Below are 26,890 nucleotides of genomic sequence, written 5' to 3'. Positions count from 1 at the left end.
GATCAAACGTTTTGAGGTTTGTGGGACGTTAGGATCAATGTAACATTGTGTTTTTGACCGAAATGTTATTTTAAAGTGCACATATTATGGGTTTTCAGATATTACCTTTCATGTACTGTAGTGTGTGTTATAGAGCTGTTTGTGATTGTAAAAAGTCTGCAACGTTTCAAAAATCAAAAGTGCACGACAAACGGAGTCAATAACTCCCAAAAGGAGGAATCGATTCTGAACAGGTGAAACGAGTCGTTAGTAATTCCAGATTTACTTCCTGTACTAACCTACTTAGGTTTGTAACAAAAAGCCCCAGCTCTGGTCGGTAGACCAATCACAACAGACTGGGTCATCTGACCAGTCAGAGCAGAGTATGCTCTCTGAAAGAAGGAGTTTAGAATGAATCCTTTAGAACGGATCATTTAACGAGTCGTTTGTGACACTGGGGGGGAAAAAGGTAATGCTGCAATTTAAATTATGAGCACAATAAAGTGTTTTTAGACCTCGGATGCACGTAAATCTATTGTATGAGACATAAAATTAGGCACCTTTCAAAACCATAATAGGTGCACTTCAAGCATATTAATTTTAAAATATTAATTACGTTTTTAAAAAACTGAAGGAGAAGAAGAAACAATCATTCAAAGAGAAAAAACATCCTTTATTTTTTGTCAATGATCTGTTTTTCATACATTTGTGTAATAAATAGTCAGGGAACGATGCAGCATCGTCATCCTCCCTCCATCACACACGGCAAACTGCTTTCATAGAATTTACAAACTGAAAAATAATAAAAAATAAAGCTTGACACAAGCTGAAAATCCTGCACGCGCTCTCTGTGTGGCGCCAAGCGAGCCCTCACCTCCAAAATATATATATACTTATTTATTTATATATTCACAGTCTGAGTATTTACAGTGAAGGAAAGCAGGCAGAAAAAAAAAAGACGTTTCTACAAGAAACAATCTTTAAAGGGAGAACGCGACACGTCGGCTCTCCCAAAAATAGCTCATCTCAAATTAGTTCTGCTGGTAAAAAAAGATGCATCGATACTCGATATCTCACTGTATCGCAATAAAAAGTCTCTGATCCTTTGTACAAACGATTCGTCTGTACAATATTGACATAAACGCAGAGATAGAGAGAGAGAGAGAGACACGCCCACCCTGATGGGAGCATGACAGGAAGGAGGTGAGAGGGAATAAAGTATTAGTGTTACAAACACACACACACACACACACATTCTTACAGAGAAAACACCGCAGGGTGGAAAACAGCTCTGCGCTGCTTAGAATGTACCCAAGGAGAAAAATTGGCACCAATTATAAATCACTTCCTGTCCTTAGCATTTAGCTAATTAGCTTAATGCTATATTCAGTCACTGAGTGTGAGGAAGCATAATACAGCTCAAAAGACAATACTATACAGTTGAGACAAGTGACCGTTGTGCAGCGTGTGAAATTAGCACGAACATGGTAGCAAATGAGCACTAGATGGAAGATCAGCATGATAAAGCTTTGCATTCAGAAACGAAATGCCATTATGTGTTTGTTTAATACATTGTGTGTATGTGTGCGCGCGTTTTTAATACTAGGTACACGTCGATCAAGCGTTCAGCTTAAACGAGTGTCATGAAAGCAGCTCTATGGATACAGAATAAACGGTGAGATGATCTCTAAACATTAGCAGTTTTCAGAAATACCAACTTTCATGCTACAGTACATACTCAAGCTGATGATCCGTTGGACGATAAATAAATTCATGATACGTTTAACACAATTAATATGGCAGACACTTCGTGGTCTTCTAAGGTCCCTTATTTTGGTGTTTTTCCTAAGCTCTTCCATAAGTTTATCTGACAGACAGAACTGTCATGCCAGTACAATACGTTATTGTGATAATAAATTGTAATTAATGCCGTATTATCACAATGTGATACAGTCAAATACTTAACGTCGATTGAACAAAGATGCTGTCTGGTCAACTCTCTCTCTATTTATTTATCTATCTATCTATCTATCTGTCTATCTCTCATTCTCTGTCTATCTGTGTGCAATTTGTTTCACCAAAAAAAAAACGTCCTTAGTATAATTCTGAAGGCTGATAATTACAGAAGACAGCCAGCAGGGGGCAGCACACACATACACAAACATACAATACACACGGCATTGTTATGACTTGAAAGGGCATTAAATAAGCAAGTGGAAAAAACACTGTTGAAGGCGATGGAAGTCTGAGGTGTGTGAGCGAGCCTGATGTTAGAGTAGTGTGACTGAATTCGTGTGCGTGTAGTGACTGACAGGCCTGTGCCCGTGGGGATCCTTCTGAGCATACAGTATCGAAATAAAGTCTGTAAAGAGAGGAAAGAAGCAAGAGGATGGGCGAAGACAAGCCTAATACACAATAACGTGTGTGTAGACGTCGGAAAGGGAAGGGAGACTGGGGTGGCTGTCCTTCTCTCTCAGTGGAAGAGTGGTAGAAAATTCATGTTGTGGTCTAAAGAGCACCGGTGTGTAAATCGTAAACAATCATTGGATGGATTTATCTGTATAAAAAGCCCTACACACGTAGCTGCTCTAACTGCAGAGTGGAGGGTGGAGGGTGTGTGTGTGTGTGTGTGTGTGTGTGTGTTACCCCCAACACCCTCCCTGCTTCTTGCCGCTCTACAGCGTTAGTTAAGCGTCCCCCTGCAGTTCTCGGCTCCGCACAGACAAGGGATCTTCTCGTCCTCGATGGGGAACTTGTAGTCATAGGTGATCTCCTCGTTGACGTTGATCGGCTGGCGCGAGTAGATTACAATCTTCTTCTGAGACTCCACCGTAATCACCTTGGCGTAGCAGTTCGGCTGTGGAACACACGTACGCAAACCAAAACATTCGTTAACAGCCAGTCAGAAGGTATCAATAGCTACGTTTCCATCCAAGTTGTGAATTTAACTTGCGTGAAAAAAATTGGAATATCGCATAAAACATTTGATAAGAAATTTCCATCCCGTGCGTCTGAGAGAACAAAAGCGTCACTTGCGCGGAAACCGGTGCAACTCACTCTCCGCTATTTTGCCTTTTCTGAGCCTGTTATCCAAACGCAGGATTTATCACATGACTTCATCGAGGAATTTATCCGTAAATATGTTTCCAAAGTAGTTTATGTATATGTGTTCTTATCGAATAAAAAGATTATCTGCCTCAATTGTTTTTTAGAAGCATTTTGGAGATTTTTATTTTGGAGATCTAGTGGGGTGTTTTGTTGTTGTTGTTATAAACCAAAATGCACATAAAAATACATGGATGGAAACATAGCTAGTGATTTCAGCTTATTGGATAGACTTGTTACACCATTCAAGCCACACAAATCTAAAGCCATAAAACCAAGCAGTTTGTTGACACCAAGTGGCGTAACAGAACAGCGTAAACGCTATCGTCAGGGGGTCACAAGTTCAAATCCAAACAATGCCACAGCCATCCATGGCTGGCAGCCAAGTGAGAAAAACTGTCCATGCTCTCTGAGTGAAAGGGATGGCATAGTGTCTCTCCCTTGTCAATCACAGTGACACTGGCCAATCATGGGCTTCTGTTAGCTCGCGTATGTGGAAGACGGCAGACAGCACTTTTCTCAGAGTGTGATGCTGCATGAGCGGCAGTTCACAAAGATGCATTTGGCTGGATTTACATGTCTCAGAGGAAGCATGTTAGGCATGGTACATACTCTATGCAAGTACACGAACATGGCTGTAAGTGCGCGACATTCTGGAGCCCTGATGGAGTAGTACACGGCTAATCCGCAAGGCGGCGGCAAAACAGAGATTTGAAACGGTCGTTATTTCCAGAAATGCTCTCTTCTTCGATATTGATGTGCTATTGATGAGGTAATGTTCGGATATAGCAGTGAATATATACTACATGGCCAAAGGTTTGTGGACAGGTGACTATTACACCCATATGTGCTTCTTCCCTAAATTTCTTTTAGAAGTACACAATCGTATAGAATGTCTTTGCGTACTTAAACGAAGAGGCCAAAACCTGTTCCAGCATGACAGTGCTCCTGTGCACAAAGCGAGGTCCAGGATGACATGGTTTATCAAGGTTGGAGTAGTAGAATTCGAGTGGTCCTGCACAGAGCCCTGACCTCAACCCCACTGAACACCGACTGCACCCCAGGCCTCCTCACCCAACATCAGTGCCTGAACTCACAAATCCCCACAGCCACACTCCAAAATCTAGTGGAAAGCCTTCCCAGAATAGTGGAGCTTATTATAACAGCAAAGGGGGATTAAATGTGCAATGGGATGTTCAAAAAGCACATACGGGTATGGAAGTCACGTGTCCACAAACTTTTGGACGTCCCAGAGCTAACATTAATCATACTAAAACAGCAAAAAAAAAACCCATTTTGAATGATAACTAAAAATAACAAAAATAAAAACTAACTTTTGAAAAAATCTCAATATATAGTAATTGGTCAGATACTCTGATGTCCCCAGTAGAGGGCGCTGATAAACAAATCCTCAACATGAAGTGCCCCTTTTTTCAAATAGGTTTTTGCATCAAAGAGTTGCAAGTGCATTGTTGGAGATAAGAATCAGACTCCATACATCTAGCAGTGAGCTGTTCAAATCCTGTTCCTATCACAGCTGGAAAAAACTATCACAGCAAGTTATCCTGTGTTGCAGTAATTATTTCGCCTCATGGTGCCCAAAACAATACACAGTGGTCACTAGAGACTTAGCTTTTCTACCAGTGCACAAATAATAACATTATAAACCTGTGACCTCCAGAATGCAGAAGATACATAAACCTACAAAATACATACCCTGAAAATATTGTGATTATATTATTTATTGCTGATCACACACAATAATCGAGAGGTACATTAGTATCAGCTGCTGTTTGGTTTGCTGATTGGCTGGAGCTAATCACACCTACTGCAGAGTAGATCACCACAGGTTGCCATAGTTACCAAAGGTTAGGGATTGCAGCCCATGGTTAAAATGAACTGCACACTTGATCAATTATTTCTATGTAGAATTTATTATAATAACTACAATAGAAACCCACATAGTGAAGTATGTGAGAGAGAGAGAGTGAGTGAATGTGTGTGTGTGTGTATTAAACTCACATTGCAGCTATGGTTGATGAAGCGAGCGAAGTTTCCACACTTTGTAGCATCGATGATGGTGTCGTGATCAACACGGAACATGTAGCTGCTGCCGATGCCTTCCTCCTCATAACGCTTCTCCCTCATGTCCGCGATCACCTACACACACACACACACACAGAGTTAATTTACACACCTCTACCAATGTTACACACAAACACACTTCCTCTAATCACTATACCTGAACCCAAATCCATAATCCTAAACCATATTCTGAACCTCAGACCCTGTACTTTAGCAAAAAATGATTCAGCTTTGCATAATTATTTCACTCTCTCTCTGAATAAGAGAGTCTCAGAATTCTATGTAAATTCAGAGCCAACACGTGTAAGTTTGCACATTTTATGGCTTTTACCTGTCTGATGTTCTGTCCGACGTACTCAATAACCATCTCGTCAGCAGCGATGGGTTCCATGGCAAACAGACCCCAGTCATGGATGTGACTCTTACAGAATCGGATCTTCTTCTTACGGAACTATGGAGGAAATGTGTAAAAAGTGTAAAACGTATATATATGTAACTGAATTAGGTGTGTGTGTGTGCATGTGCGGCGAGTGGACTCTCACCTTGAGCTGGTTGAATTTGAGCAGGTCACTGTCACAGCTGAACGAGGACAGCAGGCGGCGCTGTTCCGAGCGTCTCTCTGAGCCTGCTCGGGTCGAGGCATGGGGCTGAGCTGGGATCATCCGGCCCTGGGCAACAGAAATCAGTAAAGTTGTCAATGTACACTGATGTCGTTTAATGGTGTTTGAAAGGAGTAAACGAGTCAATATCTAGTGCAGCGGGTTTAACATATCGATGAACTCACCTGCGTGTCTTTATCAGGCTCGTCTGACTGTAACCTAGTGCTGTTCAGGTATTTCATTTTGTCCTTTTTGTCGATTTTGTAGTAGCCCTCGCTTCGCGCGCAGCCAGTCACGTGATCACGCATACCGTCCTCCCGCCGCTTTTTCTTGACCCCAGGCAGACTGCCACTGCTGGTAGGTGCAGGGAGTGCAGTTAAGAAAACAACTACAGATACAGGAAGTGTGGTTTCTGTTTACCCTGTGCAGTAATTCAGAAACACAACACCGAAATATCACAAAATGAGGTTTTCCGTGTATTTAAGATTTGTCAATTAAAATAATGCCTAGAAATACACACAGGTGTTGAACGGAAACACTATGCTACGGGTTGTTAGTATGTAAAGGATATGAGGGTGAGGAACCCAGAGTGTGTCGTTGAGCCAGTCATGGCTGTTATCCTGCTGCAACATTTTTTCGTAAGTGATTTTGAGATAGCGTACGTCCTCTTCGTCAATGCCTTCGTTCCAGATGTCATACAGGATGGTCATCTCTTCAAACTCGGACCGCGGCAGGAAGCTGCGTCGGGGTGGCGACCTCACGGGCAGGTGCATGGAGAGGAGGAGCTCCTCCCAGCTCCGCCTCTGACCCCGTGTTTTCTGTAGCGGCTCTTCAAAAAGAACTGTCTGTTCCACGTCCTGCACTTCTTCCTTTATGTCCTTCTTTATTTCCTCATGTTTCACTTCAGCTTTTTCCTCCCTCTCCTTCTGAGCCAATGCTGCGGAGCCGTCTGACCCTCGAGGCACTCCCGGTAATGCTTCACATTCGTGTAACGTGTCCTTCAACGGGAGGTCTGAAGGAAGCAACATCATTGCCTCAGGAGGTTCTTGGGCATCCTCAGGTTCAACAACGGCGGGCTTTCTGGGTCGGCCCAGTTTCTTCTTTGCGGAAGCAGAATCGTCGGGCACAGGAAGTTCTATGAGTGGAACGTGCTGATTTGTTGGCACAGTAGCAGCATCTAAACAGGAAACTGGAACAACAGGAAGCGGGGAAGAGGAACAGGAAGTGGCACTGCCAGGCTCTTTGAACAGTGGCTTTTCAGATGAGGACTTTCTTTGAAGCGGAAGGGAGGCAGGGGAGTCTGGGAAAACCGGGGTAAAGTTCAGATCCCGGCCAGGTGTGGGAGGGATGCCCGCACTGAGCAGTGGGTAAGGGAACGGGCTATTGAGTGACACGCTGCTTCCTGTGGGCGGAGCTTCACCGGGTGTGCTGGGTGTAGCAGGTATTGTAGGTGTAGTAGGTGCTGTTTCACTGCTCTGTGATTTGTTGAAACGGTGGGGAAGGTCACGGCCCGGTGTGCGGGGAACGTCCTCGTCGCTCGAGAGGCGTGGGGGCGGGAGGACAGAATGAGCAGGGGGAAGGGGCAGGTGAATTGTGGGTGTCTCCACCTCTGAAGGGGCAGGGACATCACGACCTGGAGTTCGAGGCACCTCCTCTTCCTCTGCATGGGGTGGGGTTGGAGGCCTCAGGGTCCCCACGCCCTCCAGGTTGGGCTCTGTCTTTCTTACCTCCAGATCAATGTCCGACTCTTCTGTTGGAAATATGAAATGGAAGAAGTCTGAATTTAATATCTGAAGGTTTGTGGAAAACAGGGCAAAACAAAATGCTCTTTGCAAACTGGTCTACTAACTACTAACTAGCTCGCCGACATTAACTAGATAGAAACATTAAATATGTCACCACAAGCTAACATATTCATATGTGCTTAAATAGAAAGTATGGTAAATATTATTATTATTAGTAGTAGTAATCCAAAGACCCTTCAGTCTTGAGTGTCTGGTAAATGAACAGATGTGAATAAAATGATAACCTTTGATTCCTTTAGGGGACAGCCGCCTCAGATTGTCCTGAGCAGCAGTGATGGTGGTCACTGCCTCCTCTGCCTCGAGCTGTGCCACCTCACACTCCTCTTTCACAGGAGCAGCAGGTGTGCTGGGAGCCTTCATCTCTGCCTCCTCCTCTTCCTCAGAGGACAACAAAGGTGAGGACGAGGAAGACACCAATGACGACGGCACTACTTCCTTGTCTTCATCGTCCGTGTCCATGGTGACCTCCTGTGCTTTTTTCTCCTCCTCCTCCCCCTCCTCTTCCTCATCTGAGCTGGACTCGTAGTCGGAAGAGCTGTCACTCTCGGAGAAGTCAGAGTCAGACTCAGAAGATGATGAGCTGGTGGATTCTGATCAGAGACGGCAAGAATGAAGTATTTTTATTTATACAATGCCTTTCAACAGCATATGAGCTAGCACTAAAAAAATACCCCTCAGTTATTTCTCAGTGGTAGACCTAATTAGAGACCGATATTGATTTTTTATAACCGATACTATTATTTGCATATTTATGTGCCCGATAACCGATATGCAGAACCAATATTTATTTATTGTTTTACTTCTGTTTTTGACACAGTGATGACAACATGAACTAAACAATATGTAACAATTTTGTCAATTTCACTTCCTCCTTGCATACAAAACAAAACAAAGCTCTTATTTCTACACTAATAAATAGAGGAGTCTGAAAGAGTGCAAAAAATAAAGAGCACTGTTACTAAAGTGTTTTATTACATGACTCCATGAGTTTCTCTCTAATTTTTTAGCACCAAGCTGCTTAAACTAAATATCAGGCATTTATGTAACACATCTAATTTGCACATTAATGGCTGTTATGGCTTTCCTGCGTGCAATTCTCAAAACGCCCACAAGATGGCCCTATTTATCGGTGGATCCGATATTATAAAACCGATAACTGATTATGGAAAAATGCTCAAATATCTAGAAAAATATCGGTAAAACTGATTATCAGTCGATCTCTAGACCTAATGTATATTCATGGTGCGTTACGGATCAGACATCCACTAAAAATTAATTACTGTATGAACACACAAAATAATGATTATCAAGAATCCTTCATTGGAATATTTTGTGCTCTGAGATTTGGGAAAATACACGTTGTTCTAGTAAGTACACTATGTAGATAGTTTCAGGTAAAGATGACTCTAAGTTAACACTCTGTACCTTCATCAGACGAGTCAGATGAACTGCTCTCACTCTCAGACTCACTCCCGCGCTCATCGTCATCTTCGTTATCCTTTTCTGCCTCCTGCAAAATGGCAACAAGCAGATCAACACAAGCATAAGTTGTGTCTCAATCCACATAGTACAGTACTAAATATTATGTCACCTATCAAGTAGAGTAATATGCAGTTTGAGATGCAGCCAGAAGCAGTGGTCAGTTTTCACAGTAACCAAGAAAGCTTCCTTGCATCTGCTAAATAGTACACTCTACAGGTAAATGTATTGGAAAATCTTTTGTTTTTGTTATACACTGAAGAGATTTGGGTCTGAGGTCAAAAGACGTCAAACCCAAAAGACAATCCACATTATTGTATTGGCTATGCCAAGATTTTCCCTCTTTTCTCGGCTTCAAAATGGCTTGCTTTTCTCCCATAGACAGCTCTCTGGTCTTCATGCTGATTTATCCTTTTTAACAACAAATGCAGTCTTCTCAGGCAAAACCCAGGGCTCAAACCAAGAATAGACAGTCATTAGAACAATTGGCCTTGCCGTTCCAATACTTTTGAAGGGGACTGTACGTGGCAGTGTGTGGTTTGGGACACATGACTGAATTTAGTGGTATTGGTGTATTAAGTTTCTAAATAGACCTTGCTAGTGGACAGTCTCTCCGAGACATCTACATCGGCCTCGTCCTCTCGTTCGGACACAGACTCCTCCCTGCCCGTCTCCTCCTCTTCCTCGTCCTCTTCCTCCTCTCCTTCACTGTCCAGCTCCACAGGACGGGCGTGCCTTCGCTTGGTGGAGGATGCGTCATCCACTCGGGTGCCGTCTGAGGGGGCGTCTGCTCTTTCTGACTCTAAAGAACACACGATTGTTCAACACATAATGAACACCTCTGTTATTATTACCAGGGAAATCTTCAACTGTCCCGTTCCAGTGAGCCTTTGCCCACTGTAGCCTCAGACATCAACAAGGTGCCGCTCACTGGCTGCTATACAGTTGTATGCGAAAAGTTCAGTTTCTGAAATGCTCAAAAACCCAGCTCAGTGGGTGTATATTAAAGTTAATAAGATAAGACTTTATTAATCCCCAGATGGAGAAATTAGGGATAAGAATAATAAGAAGAATATGAAGGAAACTTTAAATTAGTGTTTGCACTACAGAGAGTTGTTCATGTAACCTCAGATATCACTCAGATTGTCTGACTCATTTTTCAACACTAGCTGAAGTGAGTTGTGCTACAGAATGACGTCACGCTCACCTTCATCCTCCAGCTCATCGTCTACAGGCGTGGACGGCCGAGCTCTCTTACTCTCTCCTGTGGAGACGGGGTCCGGAGGCTCTTTCCTCTTCACCTGGAAGTCACATACACACACATACAGTATATGTTCAGACCCAAGCAGCCGAACACTTTTCTTAATCCTAAAAAACTTCAGTACTTTGCGATCTCATGTTAAATTTGAGAAAATCTCTGCTATAATTCTGCTGAGCCCCCGATGTTTAAAGGCAAGCTACGTCCGAATCGGCGATAAACTAACAGGTGTTCTCTGTGACGTTTCACTTTCTTTATTCTTTATTTATCCATAGGACAATATTTGGAAGTGGTACACACGCACTGGATGATCCTTACCTTGAAGGACGGAAGGCGGATGGCACCTCTCAGGCCGATCCCCAGACCCATGCCCTCGTAACCGAGACCCTCGCCTTTACTCCATGTCTCCAACAGACTGGATGACAACGTCTCTTTCGGTTTCACTCGCTCCTTATCGTCCTCCTTACCCTCGCCGGTCTTCACTGGGGTGGACGTCGCCTGAGACCCAGAAAAGAAAAAAAAAAAGAAACAAATGATGAGATTAATGAGGAACAGTACATTCAATATCCAACAAAAATAAAAGATCCAGTTAGTGATTAATACATACACACATAATCCGTTTGTTTATGAATTAGCGGCATTTAAAAAGTTGCTGTGTCTGCGTTTTACATTCTGTTTTTTTAATGCAGCAACTCGTCAATTTTATAAAGTGTTTTTTAAATAAGGAATAACACACGACAGACCGTGCCATTATACGAAAATAAGGGGGCTGTGATGCGGCACAACGGGAATAGCTCTACCTCCATAAAGTGCATTATTTTCATATAACTGGAGTTTGTTGTTCCGCTTATACTTCAACGATTTGCCAACATTACAATGTTTAATTCATTAATGAGCAAGACACAGCACATTTGAATGGTTTATGGTTAGATTTCATGTTGTGGAACGTCAGAGACACGCAAGTTCCTCTTGTCACTTATGTTATAGCCACGATAAAGTCATTCTTCACGCTTTCTCTCTCTTTCTCAAAATGCTTGTCATATTAAGGAAAGTGTAAACTCCTCTGTCCTGACAAAAGCCGTCAACACGTTTTTAAATGATTATATTAGATTATGTGAAGCTGTTACTATAGAAACGATAACGTATCAGAACAAGCACATCCGTATTAATCGATCACTCATGCTACAGGTGGAATTGCTGCCTGAGCCGTGCTGTCACAGCTGGGTTGAAGTCCTGAATCTGAGTGTTCAGAAGGTGTGCGTTCTTTCTGTATAACTGCATGACTCAGACAGTAATGCCAGCTGAAACTCATACTGTCATTAGTGCACTTATTCTAATACGCCGTTACTTCTATAGAAACAAGGGACTCATATGGCGGATGCGCCGCATAATCTAAGACTAATAATAAATCAATAAACGGCTGTGTTGTTATTTAAAAACAAAAAAACCCCCTCACTTTCTGTAAGGAGAGGTTAATCTCACATAAATGGAATGAGTCTCCAGTGTCAGTGCAGAGGGCTATCTTTCTTTCTTTCCTTTTTTTTTTGTCTTTTTTTTAAATTCCATATATTAACTTCAAAAGAGAATATAAAGAGAGGCTGGTGAGAGAACAATTAAAAGCTGTTATAATGTAAGTGAACTAATGTAAAGGAACTCATTTCAGTAATGATTATGTACGTTGGAGAATAGAATATATTAAAGAAAACAATCTGGACAATTACATACATTGTCTGTGATGAAAAGCTGTAGCAGAGTGTTCCTTCTTCTCCTACCACGCACTATAAATTATGATAAATATTTCTCTAATGGTTGGTGACAGAATGCCCACCTTGGCAGAGTGCTCCTTCCTCTCCCACCATTCATCAAAGGCCCTGAAGGCCACCACTTCTACCATCTTGCGGTTGAGGTCTCTCTTCATGATGGCCTTCAGCTCTTTGACAATGACCATGAGCACGCCGTCCACCGTGGCTTTGTGTGGGTCTTCTTTCTTAGGCTCATAGCCGGGTGGTGGCACAGACGGGTTAAACTTGGGCACACTGGGTAAAGGCCAGGGCTGCCCGTGTCCACCACCCGGAGTGTTCACCATGGACATGTGTGGGTAGGGACCGCCGAACTGCATGGCACCTGCATTTGCCGTTGTCGTTCCTCCTAGGAACTGTGGGAAGGGGTAATGACGCTGGCTCTGTGCTATGCGGCTCAGCATTTGTGTCTGCATCTGGAATGACATGTGCACGTTGCCCCACTGCGGCAAACAGCTCATCAGCTCCACAGGCATCATGGCCATCATGCCCGGTGGATACGGGTGCATTGGGGGCAGCATTGGAGGTGGGGCAGGGAGATGGGGGGGCAAGTGAGCAGGGTGCATGGGATAAGCAGGCTGTGGAGGGGGTAGAGGGGGGAAGCCAGGCGGTGGGAGCGGCATGGACTGAGGAGCTATCGGAGACACGGCCGAGTTCATCACAATGCCCTTAGCGCAGTCGCTGGAGGTGGGCGTGCCTGGCATCTCATCATCAGAGATTTCCATATCCTCCCCTGACGACTGGTTACCCTGGAGACGGAGAGAGACCAAAAGATAAGTTTTTGTAAGTAAAATTCCCATGACATACAGACTACAGTTTACATGCCAGAAATTTCTCCTTTTACTGTGATTAGTTTGTATTTTCACTTTTTGTATTTGCACTTTTGTTTCTCCATTAATTTTCTCCATCCCCCCCCCCCCAAAACAAGCAGTACGAGTACAAAGATTACAAATTTGTCCATATGAACAATTTTCTATAAAACAAACATCCTGCAAAAGGAGAAGAAGAACAGAATAAATACACAAAGGGGATAACAAAAAGATAAAACATACACTAAACACACTGGCATATACAATATATATGATATATGTAAAGTATATTTATGAGACATATTGTAAAGTATAAGCGTACACAACCAGTTTGAGCTAAAACTACTGTTAGGATTTCGATGTGACCTCCTGTCTGGAGAGAATGTTCAAGTAATTTAGGACTCAACACTTTTTGACAGATTTGCTCCTGATGAGACTCTTTTTATTTTCACATCTAATAAATGATGTGATTATTACTTTTGTCGTGATCAGTGTCAATTTGTATTTGTACAAAAAAAAGAGTTCGTTATTAGACGTGTTTCTTATTCATACCATGCAAAAGTCTTAGGCACATGCAAAGGGGGGAAAAAAACTATAAAGAGCTGTAAACAGTAATGAATGAAACAATATTTGGTGTCAATATTTGGTGTGAAGGCCCTTCGCTTTAAAAAAAAGAATTAGTAGTCTTAGGTACTTGTTGTGTCGATTTATAAGGAAATGAGCTGTAAGTTTTATTGTGCAACAATTAATGGCACCCTTTTAGTCAATACTTGCCCAGATAACAGCCCCGAGTCTTCTCCTATAATGCCTGATGAGGTTGGGAATACATGGCAAGGGATCTGAGACCATTCCTCCATACAGAATCTCTCCAGATCCTTCAAATTTCGAGGTCCATGCTGATGGACTCTCCTCTTCAGTTCACCCCACAGGTTTTCTATGGGTTTCAAGTCAGGGGACTGGGATGGCCATGGCAGGACCTTGATTTTGTGGTCAGTAAAACATTTTTGTGTTGATTTTGATGTATGTTTTGGATCATTGTCCTGCAGGAAGATCTAACCACGGCCCATTTTAAGCTTTCTGGAAGAGGCAGTCAGTTTTTCATTTAATATCTGTTTATATTTGATGAGTCCATGATGCCATGTATTCTAACAAAATGTCCAGGTCCTCTGGCAGAGAAACAGCCCCAAAACATTAAAGATCCACCACCACCATATTTAACCGTGGGCATGAGGTGCCCTGTGTCTGTGTGCGCACCTCTGGTGTTTATTACCAAAAAGCTCTATTTTGGTTTCATCTGACCATAGAACCCGATCCCATTTGAAGTTCCAGTAGTGTCTGGCAAACTGAAGACGCTCGAGTTTGTTTTTAGATGAGAGTAGAGGCTTTTTACTTGAAACCCTTCCAAACAACTTGTGTTGATTTAGGTGACTTCAGATTGTAGTTTTGGAGACTTTCTGACCCCAAGACACAAACTTCTGCAATTCTCCAGCTGTGAACCTTGGAGATTTTCTGGCCACTCGAACCATCCTCTTCACAGCGCGTTGAGACAGTATAGACACACGTCCAATTCCAGGTTGATTCATAACAATTCCAGTTGACTGGAACTTCTTAATTATTGCCCTGATGGTGGAAATGGGCATTTTCAATGCTTGTGCTATTTTCACAGGGGTGCCAATAACTGTTGCACACCTATATTTAACAAAGATTTATTGGGGGAATAAACCTGTGTTGTGTTTGCAATTGTTTGATATCCATGAGAGCAGAGTATTTTTGTGAGAGCAAAATGTTAAACAATAAAGACAATTTTTCACAGCCTTCTTTGCTCATATTTAGCAAGGGTGCCAATATTAGTGGAGGGCACTGTATGTTCAAAAGAGCTATTATGGCAGAGGGATTTTGTCAGACAATAAGGAGAAACCGATTTTGAGACATACCGAGCATTTTAAGGTTCTAAGCACTAGTGAAGCCACTAAACTCTTAAATGAATTAATGAACAAAATTAAAGTATAAATACTAGTTGACTGATATCAGTTTCTTCAAAAGCGCAAAAACATTTGATCATTTACATAAATAAAGGTGCGGCATAATTCTTTACAGTTGTGGTTCTCAAAGTGGGGTCCAGGGAGCCTCAGCGGGCTGTGAAGAATAGCTTGGGGTAATGTGGTTATTTATTTATTTATTTATTTATTTTTGAGTTCTTATAGATATTGGTCACTCGAATTGAACGGGTCCATGGAATTTATTTTACCGTTACATAGGTCTAGAGTATAAATAGTTTGAGAAGCCGTGCATTACAGAATCCATAGCTCAGATACAGTTTGACGCTGTATGATTATACTTATATACATAAGTATGCATTTGTGGTTAAGAGTATGCGTGTAAGCGCTCATTTGAAGTTATGAATGCACTTTATGAAATAAAAACAGGCTGAGCATGTTTGTTGAGGGAACATTCTCTGGGGGTTCAGACATTGTGTTGTAAGTGGAGGAAGCAGAAATGCAGCCGCTCCAGCTCTTCAGGAAGTGCAGCACTAAACAGCCGAGCATTGTCTTCCCTCCTGCAACACCCTGATGTGGTAGAGAGGAAATGAAAGTGTTCTGCTCAACTCTGCTCACACACACGAAGTGAGTGCTTAGTGTTTACTTTCATAAAGTAAGGCTCACTTTACAACCACGATCACCTTTACTTTAGTTATACACAGCACTCGACATTCAAAATGTACGCTATACTGATATCATAACAGTCAGTCTTATCACAGCTAATGATGCTGTACTTATATTGTTCTTGTTCGGGATGATGTTTCGTACCAAGTATTACAGAATTGTTTCTAATGATATACCTAATGATATTTGTTTCTATTTTTGTTGTCCTACAGTGTCTGGTTTATAGAAGATACCAAAAGCAAAGGGGACAACAATCTGACCTATAAAACATAGACAAAAAAACTCAAATTATAACATAATATAATTATAAAAACTAATTTCCTTGTGATTTCTTGGAGAAATCTGTCAAATATCGAACATCATCTTTACTCTTCTGATTTACTGACATATTTGTGATTACAACCTGCTATTCATTCATGTCGTACAATTTATTAACACACAAACGGTAGAAGAGCACATGTTTGAGATGTTATCTTCAGTGCTGAAAAAATTTCACAACTTCCTACAGCAACAGCTGCGCTTCCGCTGGGTCCTAGAACCCTCCTCATATACACACATACACTGCAGTGTGTCACACTCGCCACATTCACTAACTGTCACAAAGAAAGTTTCATTCCGTCAACTTGTAATGTCAAATGTTTTGAGTAAACCCCCTTTACATTCATACAGCTATAAATACAGAGGTCCAACGGGCCAAGGGGTCGTTGAGGGGTGCTGCAATCAGAGGCACATATGCTTAGGTCCCACATAGCACCACTACAATTTGATCGCTCGACAAGATATATGAAAATTCAATATTAACTAAATGGTCCGTTTTCAGAATAACTTTGTTTTAAACATTCTGGGCATAATAATTATAACAGGACAAAATGTGAACAGAAAAAAAGTGCAAGAGCAATGACTGAATGTGTTTCTAATGCGTTTTTTATATTTATTTTACGATTGCAGAAATGATTGTAAAATCAAGCAAACTCTTGAAAAAAAGGAGCTTGTGATTTTTCGAAATAACTGCAATTTTCCAATAACTTCCCACAGATTTGGGACAAGACACGTCATGTGACGTCGTCACAATGTGCTTTCAGCCAAAGCTCGATTCACGTGCATCGATCATGAGTATAGCTAAAGGGTTTCGTTTACCAACAAACATCACTGCGAAAGACCGTGCAAAACAATATCGTGTGTTTGCAATTTTGCCAATTCAAGTAGTCTTCCACAAAAAAACCCCCACAAAAAACTCCGCAAGTTGCATTACAAATTTTGAAAAAAGCTAGAGCAAAATCAAGCATTTTTGGCCGTAACGATCACAAAAAAACTCTGCACGATCCCGTACAGACCAAGCTGTTTAAATACACACCTGCTCAAGATCTCCCACAATGACAAAACGATGTATGATTTGGATGTCTTTTCAAACTTTGATTTTTAAAAAGCTCAGCGAAGTATGTAGCTATGAATGCAAAGGTCCACGTGTTATTAAAAAGATAAATGTGGTCTAACTATAATATTTTTCCAAGAATCTGGATAAATTCTGATGAACTACAACTCTTGGTAAAAAATTATGGATTCACCACACTTAGAGGATGTTTACCTGGCTTTTTTAGTTCATAGCAAATAAACAAATCACAGATTATGACATAAAACTATTTTTTTAATAGCTGAACTTTCTGGCTTCATGAGACATACCTCAAACAAATTTAATTAAATTGTTTTCATTAGAGGACAAAATTATGGAATCGTTCAATACTAAGGAAATAAATATTGAATCACCTTGTAATTTGCATTTCTAAAACAAAATACCAGCACAAGTCTAAAAATGAAAATTAGTCTGCAGTTAAAAGAGAGTGCTTACAGACCTTAACCTTGGACTTTTTGAAAGGAAACATGGCTCCAACAAGTGAGTTGTCAGTTGAAACAATGGAAAGGATTTTAAAACTCCTTCAAGAAGGAAATCAACACGGAGTGTGGCAAAAGATGTCGGCTATTCCCAGTTAGCTGTGTCTAAACTTTGGTGCAAGTATAAACAAAATGGGAAGGTTATAAAAGGAAAACATACGGGTAGACCGAAGAAGACTTCAAAGCGTCAGGATAGAAAACTCAAAGCAATATGCCTTGAAAATAGAAAACAAATGAAAAACAAATGAGTGGAAACAGGAGTCAATGTTCGAGACAGAACTGTAAGAAATCGGCTGAATGAAATGGGATTTACATATAGAAAAGCCAAACGAATACCAGCACTAACACCTAAACAGAAGAAAACAACTTTACAGTAGGCTAAAAAGAAGTAATCATGCAGTGTGGATGATTGCATGAAAGTGATATTCAGTGATGAATCACAAATCTGCACTGGCCAAGGAGATGATGCTGGAACTTTTGTCTGCTGTTGTTCTAATGAAAAATATAAAGATGACTGCCTGAAGAAAACAATCAAATTTCCCCATTCATTTTGTTCTCTTGAACACATGGGACGGAAACGGTGCTTTATTCGCAAATGTTTTGTGTGATATTCCAATTTTTCGCACAAGTTAAATTCACAGCTTGGTTGGAAACATAGATAGAGATGGCATCAAATGGCAGTGCATGTGTAAAGCTTCTGTTCTTGGAACATATCCTACATGAAGAAATTACATTCCTGTCACATATATTCCTGCCAAGCTACCACTGTCGAGCCCTTGAGCTGTTACATTTATAACATATATTCTGTTCAGTTGTATAAATGAGATAAATGTAAGTCAACTCTGGATAATGGCGTCTGTCGGATGGTGTAAATGTAAATATAATATATACAACTTTGGGAAACTTGGTGATGTTATGACCTTACTGTTACATAATACAGAGGCATATCCACAGTGATCAGATGTGTGTGCTTTGATGGATATAAATTATTGTTGCACATAAATTGCATTTGTCTTTATTTTTGCTAAGCAGATAAATCTGACTGAAAATTCTTCCTTCTGTAAATATACAGCGTGAAAAGTATTTATAAATCATGTCTTACCGTATCCACTTTGTCGGTTGGGGTATGTGGCCCCGCAACATTGTGCGTGTTTGACGGTGAGGCACTCGGTGGGAGTTGCGTAGCGGAGGCAGTGCCTGGGATGGGCTCGTCGTCATCAGAGTCGGGCAGTGGAGTGGGACTGATATCCTCAAGGCCAGTGCTTGGAGGGCGGGGTGTGCGGAGGACGGCAGAGGATGGTGGGATCGGGGATAGCTGAGAAGAGGAGGAGGAGATGGGACTGCCCTCCATGCGCACCTCTCCATCCGAGTCTCCACCTTCATTCAGGAATGGCAACTTTGTGCGTTTTTCCTTCAGCAGCATCTCAATGCGTGAGTCCAGGCTGTGACGCTCTGCCTCCAGAGTGGGTGTGTCCGGGGAAGGGGAGGGGCAGGAGGTCGGCGTGGCAGGCCGTGTTTCCTCGGGCATAGGAGGCGGTTCTGGGTGAAATTCGGGCGTAGTAGGGAGCGGGGCTTGAGGAGGAGGGTGTCTGTAATCCGATGGTTGAAAGGGTGGCTCAGCAGGAGGGTAAACGGGGGGCATGGGGGGCTGGTATGGCGAGAAAGAAGGCTTAAAATTGGGTGTGACAGGTGGAGGTGGAGCTTCAGGTGGTGGGTTTGGCTTCTCTGCATTGCCACGATAACCCCCGTGGACGTAATGCCTCTCCGGACGGCGGTTGTATGCGTCCTGGAATTTGGTCTCGTGCCTCCGGGAACGCTGGAAGGTGGGCGTGGCCTGCCTGCCAGAGTAGGCAGAGTCCTGAGAGAAGGGTGTGCCAGAAGGGCGGGGCGTGATGGGCGTTGTCTGTGATTGGGGTGTAGCATCCTGTCTAAGGCTTGAATATGCCGTGTCCATGGAGAGCGGGGTGCTTGTGCTGGTGGACCCACCTTCAGAGAGACGACGTAACGGCTCACAGGACGACTACACCCACACACACACACACACACACACACACACACACACACTTCAAATTAAATCAAGGTAAAATCTGTGATTTCATGAGGCACTAACTAAGAAATCATAATCAAATTGAATAATGTTGAATGAAATGTGCACTTATTGTGCACTGAATCACTTATTAGTCGTGAGCAACATTTCAAATGGTGCATTCTGTGTACCTTTAGTGCTTTATTTATCATTTATCACAGGAACCTCATGGAGACTGCACAGTTATTACCCGGATAATGTACTAAAACCATCCAATAATGTAAATGTAAACCACTGGACACTTTTTCTACAGAGCCTCCTCTACCTATCAGGCCGGGGCGGATACCACCAGAGGGTGCTGCAGTTTATATTACATTGAAAGGCCGAGGCACAGTCTAAGAACCCTGTTATTATGCGGTGGATGCAATTGAGGAACAAAAAAATTAAAGTGGACCTAAAAATGTAAAACTGCTTCTTTTTTTTGCTCCGATTCAATGATGTGAGGTACCGCATTGTACCATGTCATTTTTATTGGCAGTGTAAAGCTGGTGTTGTGTCAATCATTGTAGCTGAAACGTTTACTATTTAACACACTTTTACTATAGAACCAACTAAACTGAGTACTGAGACACCCGAGATATTTGTCCATATCTGGGCTCAGTTCCATGTGTAGTAACTTAACGTAGTTTATGTTTCCTCAAACACTGAAGGCCTTGCTGTTAGCATCTCCTTGAACCCTTTCCTAATCCCTAAACCTGTTATGTCTCATGGTAACCACTTAACTCATTTACTCTGCCTCCATTTTTAGAACTGAAGTTAACTTTGCAGCTAGCACGCACAGGTCAATTGCATCTTTACATTAGCGCCAAATGTCAGCAGCATTTTCTCCAACAGTGCATCAATATTATCCTCTCAGAGTATTGAATGGTAACGTGATGTTTACCAGCAGCGCCTCGGCCAGGCTGCGCGGTGACACCTCACACGCATCATCGTCTCCCACTGGCACGGTCAGGGGCGTGAAGCTCCCAGTTATCAGTCTCTGGACATAACGCAGCCGGTTCTCACCTGAGCAGGTAAGAGCAAAGATCAGAAACACACACACACACACACACACACACACACACACACACACACACACACACACACACATATGCAGGACACATCAGTTAATAGCACCAATTATTTTTATGTCTGGCGTTTGTGGTCATAGCTAAAACACTTCAAAAATAATCAAATAAAAAGTATTAACAATTACTGTAAAGTGAGCAGTGAAGAACTGAATCCAAGTAGATATCTGGTGTGATATCTGGCTTAGGTTCATTTTATACCTTAAGAAGTATTCCTTGAAAATTTGCCCCAGTTTTATAGCAATCTCTGTCATTCCCAGACAGATTTGGTGGTATTTTCATTTGAAAAGTAGTCTATTACTTTGGTTAATTAAATACTGCTGGGAAAGCTAAAAAAGTGCTTCTTTCTACTGACACACTTCTTGCACATTCCTAATACTTTCTTGCACAGTACTACTATATTATACATTAATATAAAGCTATTAGCATTTTTGTTGCTGTTATGGGTATGACATTTTGCAGTATATTTGTATATATTACTTACATTTTGCAGTATATTAATAAAGTTTCTGAATATTCAGTGTAGTACTGTGCAAATTCTTAGGTACCCAAATTTTTTTATATAAATTTTGCCTCATCTTTATTTTATGACATCCACATTATTAGGTCAGTAAAACAAAACAAAAAAAAGATTTCATAACATTACTTGAAGATATCACATATCATAAACATAAAAAAAAATGCTGGCTCTAAGGGATTACCAGCAAAAACAAAGCAAATGCAACAGACAGTTCTCCATGATGCTTAGGAAAACTTACCAACCAATTTTGTCACAAAGCTGCGCAAAGTGTACCTGAGACCACTAATGCATTTTTAAAGACAAATGACTGCCACAACAAATACTGATTTTGTTTAGTTTATTACTGTTTACTGCTCATTATAGAAGTTTTTTTATTATTTTTTATTTAAATGTAGAAAAGCATCTTTACTTTACTGCATTTCTTTATATGTGCCTAAAACTTTGCCCAAGACTATATATTCGGGGCAGTTTTTGCATGGTTTGCATGTATTTTTCATAGCAATCTTTGTATAGTTTATGACAGCAGCATTACTAAAAAATTGTGCAAACTATATTACTAACTGGAGGGAATATTGCTGATCGGTCAGAAATGTGACACCATCAGCTGGAAGAGGGAATTGAAACTTCCCAACATTCTTTCATTCAGAGTATAACAATGGGAAAGTTGAAATACGTTAACCTAAAATTCTCCATTATATATATGTATATACACACACACACACACACACACACACACATACATATATGCGGGACTATGTTTTCCAGCACCACGTCGGTTGTGCCTTCGTCAGTGGATGTTCGTGGACGTCCACTTCTCACTCGGTCCGCAACACTTCCAGTCTTTTTGAATTTGTTAATAGGTTTGGCAGCAGTGTCATGTGTTTGCCATGTTTCCTGATAAAGTCCATTCCAACAGTGTGACAGCTTCCCGATTCAGCCATGAGAACGATTTCAATACGTTCCTCTTTTGTCAAAGGCGTTCTTAAAGACTATCAGAAAAAATATATAATGTAAACTAAGTAATAAGAACTTCTGAAGACATTTTGCTAAAAAAAAAAAAAAGTGTTAATTTCCCCAATGTATGGAGACTTTTGAGACACCTGTACTACTCAGCAGTTGAGGGTTAAGGGTTTTGAACTCTCGACCTTCCAATCAGAAGTCCAACATCTTAACCACTGAGCTAGCACTGCCCTTTTAATCATCAGAAGTTCATTACAGAAAAGGAATGATAGTCATCGGTGTATGTGACTATTATTTATATATACATAATGACAGTGTTTTGTTTTGAGTTTTTGTTGTTGTTTTTGCTATTGTCTGTAGAGCGCACACTTCACATTTGTGGGATCAATTGGGCTCTGTCTCTTTAAGGAGAGAGAGAGAGAGAGAGAGAGAGAGAGAGAGAGAGAGAGAGAGAGAGACACACTTGGGAAGCGACCTCTAACGGTATTTCAGTGTTTCTTACCCCAACGAAACACTCACACACTCCTACAACACACATTCATCAGCTTTGGGGGAAAATAACTCCACAATAACAACACACAACAGGAGCTCGCAACACATCCGTCTGTCACTTCTGCTTCAAGACCATTACTTTATCGGTTTTTAAATAGCACCCATATACATAAAAAAAAAAAACTCATTAAAAACAGTTTGTGCTTACTTATTACACATGCATTTGTTTTGTAGGATGTAGTAAAGAAGCAGAGGCAGAGAAAGAGAGAGAGAGACAGAGAGAGAGTGAGAGCATGAGCGCTGACTGACAACCACGTGCAGCAGCGTTTACGGCGGTTACCAAGCAACCGATCGTGACGTGACAGTCCAAATAAAACACAATGTAAAACACATCTTCGGGATCTCACTGTAACCGTGTTAGTCTGATTTAAAGAAATAAAACTTCATATCACTCTCACAGCATCGATCTTCTCTGCTCTTACCTTTGGGGTCGAGCTCTGCGTGGATGATGTTCCCCATCACAGAGGTGTTGTGCAGGTTCTGCACCGCGTCCTTGGCAGCTTTCACTGAGCCAAACACAACTTTAGCGATGCCCAGGTGCTTCTTATTTTTCGGATTGTACAGAATTTCCACCTCCTCGATTTCACCGTATTTCTGGCACATGTCGGTAAGGAAACCCTCCCGGATGTTGTCGTTCAGCCTTGCGAATGTCACTTCCTTCGGAGGCACGCGCCCGATGTAGCATTCATCAATCTGTTAATGATCATCAATGGGCATTTTCACACTCTACTCCACTGTTCATGCATACTGTATATGGAGTAGGAATATACTCAACATGACCATGACAACTTTATATAAAAGTTTTGAAGGATCAGAATTTCATCGTACAACTGCACTGCACGTGCATATCACCAAAAAAAAGGTATTGGATCTTGTCTTCAATCTTTAAATAAAGTTAAAATATTGCACAAATAAGCCTGTGCGTACTCAATACACTTTATAAGCGAACTACAGTATAGTTTAACCGTATCATATCTCTGTATATGTGTATTTCTTGCACTTCCCTGCATGCGCATAAATAGTCCAGTGTCCAGCTGTTTATGTGTTTAGTTATGTTACACGTGCTCATGCTCACTCATGAAGATAAACTCAGAGTGTGTGTGTGTGTGTGTGTGTGTGTGTGTGTGTAAGTAAAACATACCTGGCAACATTTTTAAAAAATTATTTTATTTTTTAATGACGTCCTCGATTTTTTTGTTTTAATTAATCTACATATTCAGAAATTTAATTTTCTGTCACGCGTGCAGGAAAGCAGTTACATCCCAAACCGCGTGTCCCAAATGAATTCTCTCACACTCTCTCTCTCTCTCTCTCTCTCACACACACACACACACACAATTCCCCACGGTTGGAGTTTGCGGTTTGGAGCGTTACTATAGCGACCCGCGAGCATGCCATCGCTGTCTGATCAGATCAACGACACAGCTCCAATCCAATCGTAGTTCTTCGCGTGTCTAAGTGTCATTGTAAACATGTGTATGTGTGTCCCACCTTAAACTTGGGCACGGGCAGGTCGGTCTCCTTGTACCGGGTCCACAGGCGACCGATCCGGGGATCCCTGACCATGTCCACCGGGGGGATCCCGGCATTCTGTGGAGAAACACAGACACGCGATCAGATCCGGAGCTTGCATGGCACACACACACACACTTCACTTACCGTTGGAGGATGAAGAGGATGAAACGAGTGGCTCATTTAACAGTCAAAAAGGCTGACAGATCGACTAAAATACACGAATAAGGCAAGGGGAAACTGACAATCCCGGCCAAGTGCTGCGGGGAGCACTCCACGGGCACGAGCGTGTGCGGTGTGCATGCGTGTCTGTAGCTCTCACCGGTATGTTGAAACTGTGTCCATCGTATCGGTAGAGTTTGTGTGAGCCCTTTCTCAGCGCCGGGTCAATAATCAACTTCCAACTTCTCCAGTGGTGCTCTCTCCGCTTCTCTGCCGAGCTGTTCTCCGTGCCGCCGTTCGCCAAACCTGGGTTAAAGCAGAGGTGAACACTAACACACTCAACACGGTTTACTGAAGTCGTGCGCGTGTCTCCAAACACCAGAATTAAAGGTAAACAAACACGGAGCTTTTTAGAAGCGTCTCCCAGTCACCGAAACACACATTATAAAGGAACGGGAGAGAAAAAATAGAGAGAGAGAGAGCTTACTTGAACTCTGCCTTTTGCCGTGATCTTCATCTCCTCTGCTTCTCTCTCCAGGTCTGGACATTTTAATGTGTCCGATCGATTAGTTTTACAATCAAGTGTGCGCGCGTTCGCTGATTTACATTACATGGTTTGAAGATACTGCCTCTTTTTTTGCGAGCCAACACATATTGTGTGTCTCTAGCCTGGGCTTTCTCTCTGGGTCTCTCCCACAATACACCACTATAGAGCGCTAGCCTGCGTTTTCGTCGCTGCAGATTCGACACGACATTCAGCCATACTATTCCATTCAAAACGACAAACGCGTAACCTTCTCTGAGCACGAAGTTATTCGACACACTTATTTGCGCATGATGAGGCGTATTCTTTGGTGAAATTATTACGTTGTGATAATCTCTAAACACATAAACAATGTTCGCGGACGAGGCGAATGTGCTGGCTACATTTACATCGACGGCGAATACAAGATGGACATGGGGGTCCGGCGATAGAGGACTGACTCGGGACACGATTAAATTTGTTTTGCACGTCAAACCGTGTCCTGATTCACTCACGTGAACACGGCCTTTTTGACAAACTCTCACAATTACAACAAATAAATTGCGATTTTCCTTAAAAGAAAGTCGGGGAAATATTGTGTTTCCGTACCGGAAGGAGGTTTTTACATAAGAAAACGTCACCAGTGTTATTAATAGGTGTTAGACGGAAATAAACTGCGTTTTTGGTCGTTTTTAGGTGAAAAGGAGTGTGTATAAACGTCTCTCTCCGTGTTGAACATTGTCGGTATTTGGTGTCGGGCAGTTGGCTGGTTAACAGCGCTTTTCCGTTCTGACCAATCAGAGCTCAGCACCATGTCGGCTCGCGCTATTAGAGCGTCGCGCGCCAGTCCCTCCAACAGAGAGCAGAAAGGGCTGAACATCAGCGCGGCCATTTTCTCCTAAGCTGGAGCTCTATGGCCAAAATGGGCTTCCTTTGTTTCTAAAGGGATCTAAAGCTTGATTTCATCATCATCCTCATCTTTATGGACTATTGAACACATTACAGTGTTTCTGTGTACAGGATTTCAGAAGAAGGAAGATGAAATGTTGGATCATATCCCTTTGATATTTTTAAGCTTCTGTGCTTTTTTTTTTTTTCCTCTTCTCTTCCTGGAATCCATCTTTGTCCTACCAAACTAGGTCATGGCACACCCATATAACCAGTATTTTCTTTCTAAAAGTTAAAATTCTACTAAATAAAACAGCTTGTAACTGATTATATAACTGCTTTAAACAATGTAACAAATACACATGAAAGCTCTGAGGCCCTACACTGTGCAAGGCCAAGTATGAATGTGCCTTTGAGTAAGTTTATCTTTATTGTCTTTGCTTAGTGTTGTTTTATTATTATTATTACTATTACTAATAAATTTGGATTTTTTTTCCCCTTTTATATGTTCAATCCATGTAAGGATTCATGGCACTAGTTTTGTGAGCTCTTTTTTTATATTCACTTGCATGCCTGTGTTTTTTTGTTTTGTTTTGTTTTGAGATCCATTGAAATTGATTGCTTCTCACATTTCAGAAAACAAGCCAGGCCAGAGCGAGAGACTGAAAGAAAGAAAAGAAAGGACGATTGGCCTTTTGCATTAAAAAAAAAAAGTGCTGAATCACAGGTATGATGTGGTTATTGGTATGAAGCCATAATATCTGTAATAATAACCAACCACAATATCCTTGATATACCAAAAGATTTATAAAGGATCACCAGACCCATAAGTAATACTCATCAGGAGAGGACAAGTCATTGACAAATAAGTCGTCATGAATCTGCTATTTAATTCTCAAACCTGTTTATATAGACATTTTCACTAACTGAGCACTATAATGTAGTCTAAACCTATTTGACCTTGTGGCAAGGACATATTTTTGCTTGTCTGTGGAGTTTTAATCTCCTAACAGCATATTGCTCAGATTTCTCCCTCTCTCTCTCTCTCCTCTCACTCCAAAACACACAGTCAGTAAAGCTCTAGTGGAGATATTTACCTTAACACTGGCTTGGAATAATTTTATCAGGCCTAAACGCAGAAGAAAGAGG

At 41.7% G+C, this 26,890-nt stretch overlaps 1 protein-coding gene across 1 annotated transcript; it reads right to left on the bottom strand.

Annotated features, from left to right (window-relative positions):
- Positions 1 to 293: 293 nt before the first annotated feature.
- On the bottom strand, positions 294 to 25,125 carry setd1ba (SET domain containing 1B, histone lysine methyltransferase a). The gene is made up of 18 exons (XM_053645958.1): positions 24,818 to 25,125; positions 24,491 to 24,636; positions 24,148 to 24,246; positions 23,079 to 23,349; positions 20,441 to 20,562; positions 18,574 to 19,491; positions 12,139 to 12,858; positions 10,629 to 10,808; positions 10,260 to 10,353; positions 9,646 to 9,854; positions 8,999 to 9,083; positions 7,798 to 8,163; positions 6,341 to 7,518; positions 5,954 to 6,130; positions 5,712 to 5,837; positions 5,501 to 5,620; positions 5,107 to 5,244; positions 294 to 2,836 (listed from the first exon to the last, which is right to left on the bottom strand). The coding sequence occupies exons 1-18, from the start codon at positions 24,876 to 24,878 to the stop codon at positions 2,663 to 2,665; spliced, it is 5,184 nt and encodes a 1,727-aa protein (XP_053501933.1). The 5' UTR covers positions 24,879 to 25,125; the 3' UTR covers positions 294 to 2,662.
- Positions 25,126 to 26,890: the final 1,765 nt, after the last annotated feature.

The sequence above is a fragment of the Ictalurus furcatus genome, chromosome 16 (genome assembly GCF_023375685.1).
Source record: "Ictalurus furcatus strain D&B chromosome 16, Billie_1.0, whole genome shotgun sequence".
NCBI classification, from domain to species: Eukaryota; Metazoa; Chordata; class Actinopteri; order Siluriformes; family Ictaluridae; genus Ictalurus; species Ictalurus furcatus.
The sequence above is the reverse complement of the archived record's forward strand: the minus strand, read 5'-3'. Positions and strand labels throughout refer to the sequence as shown.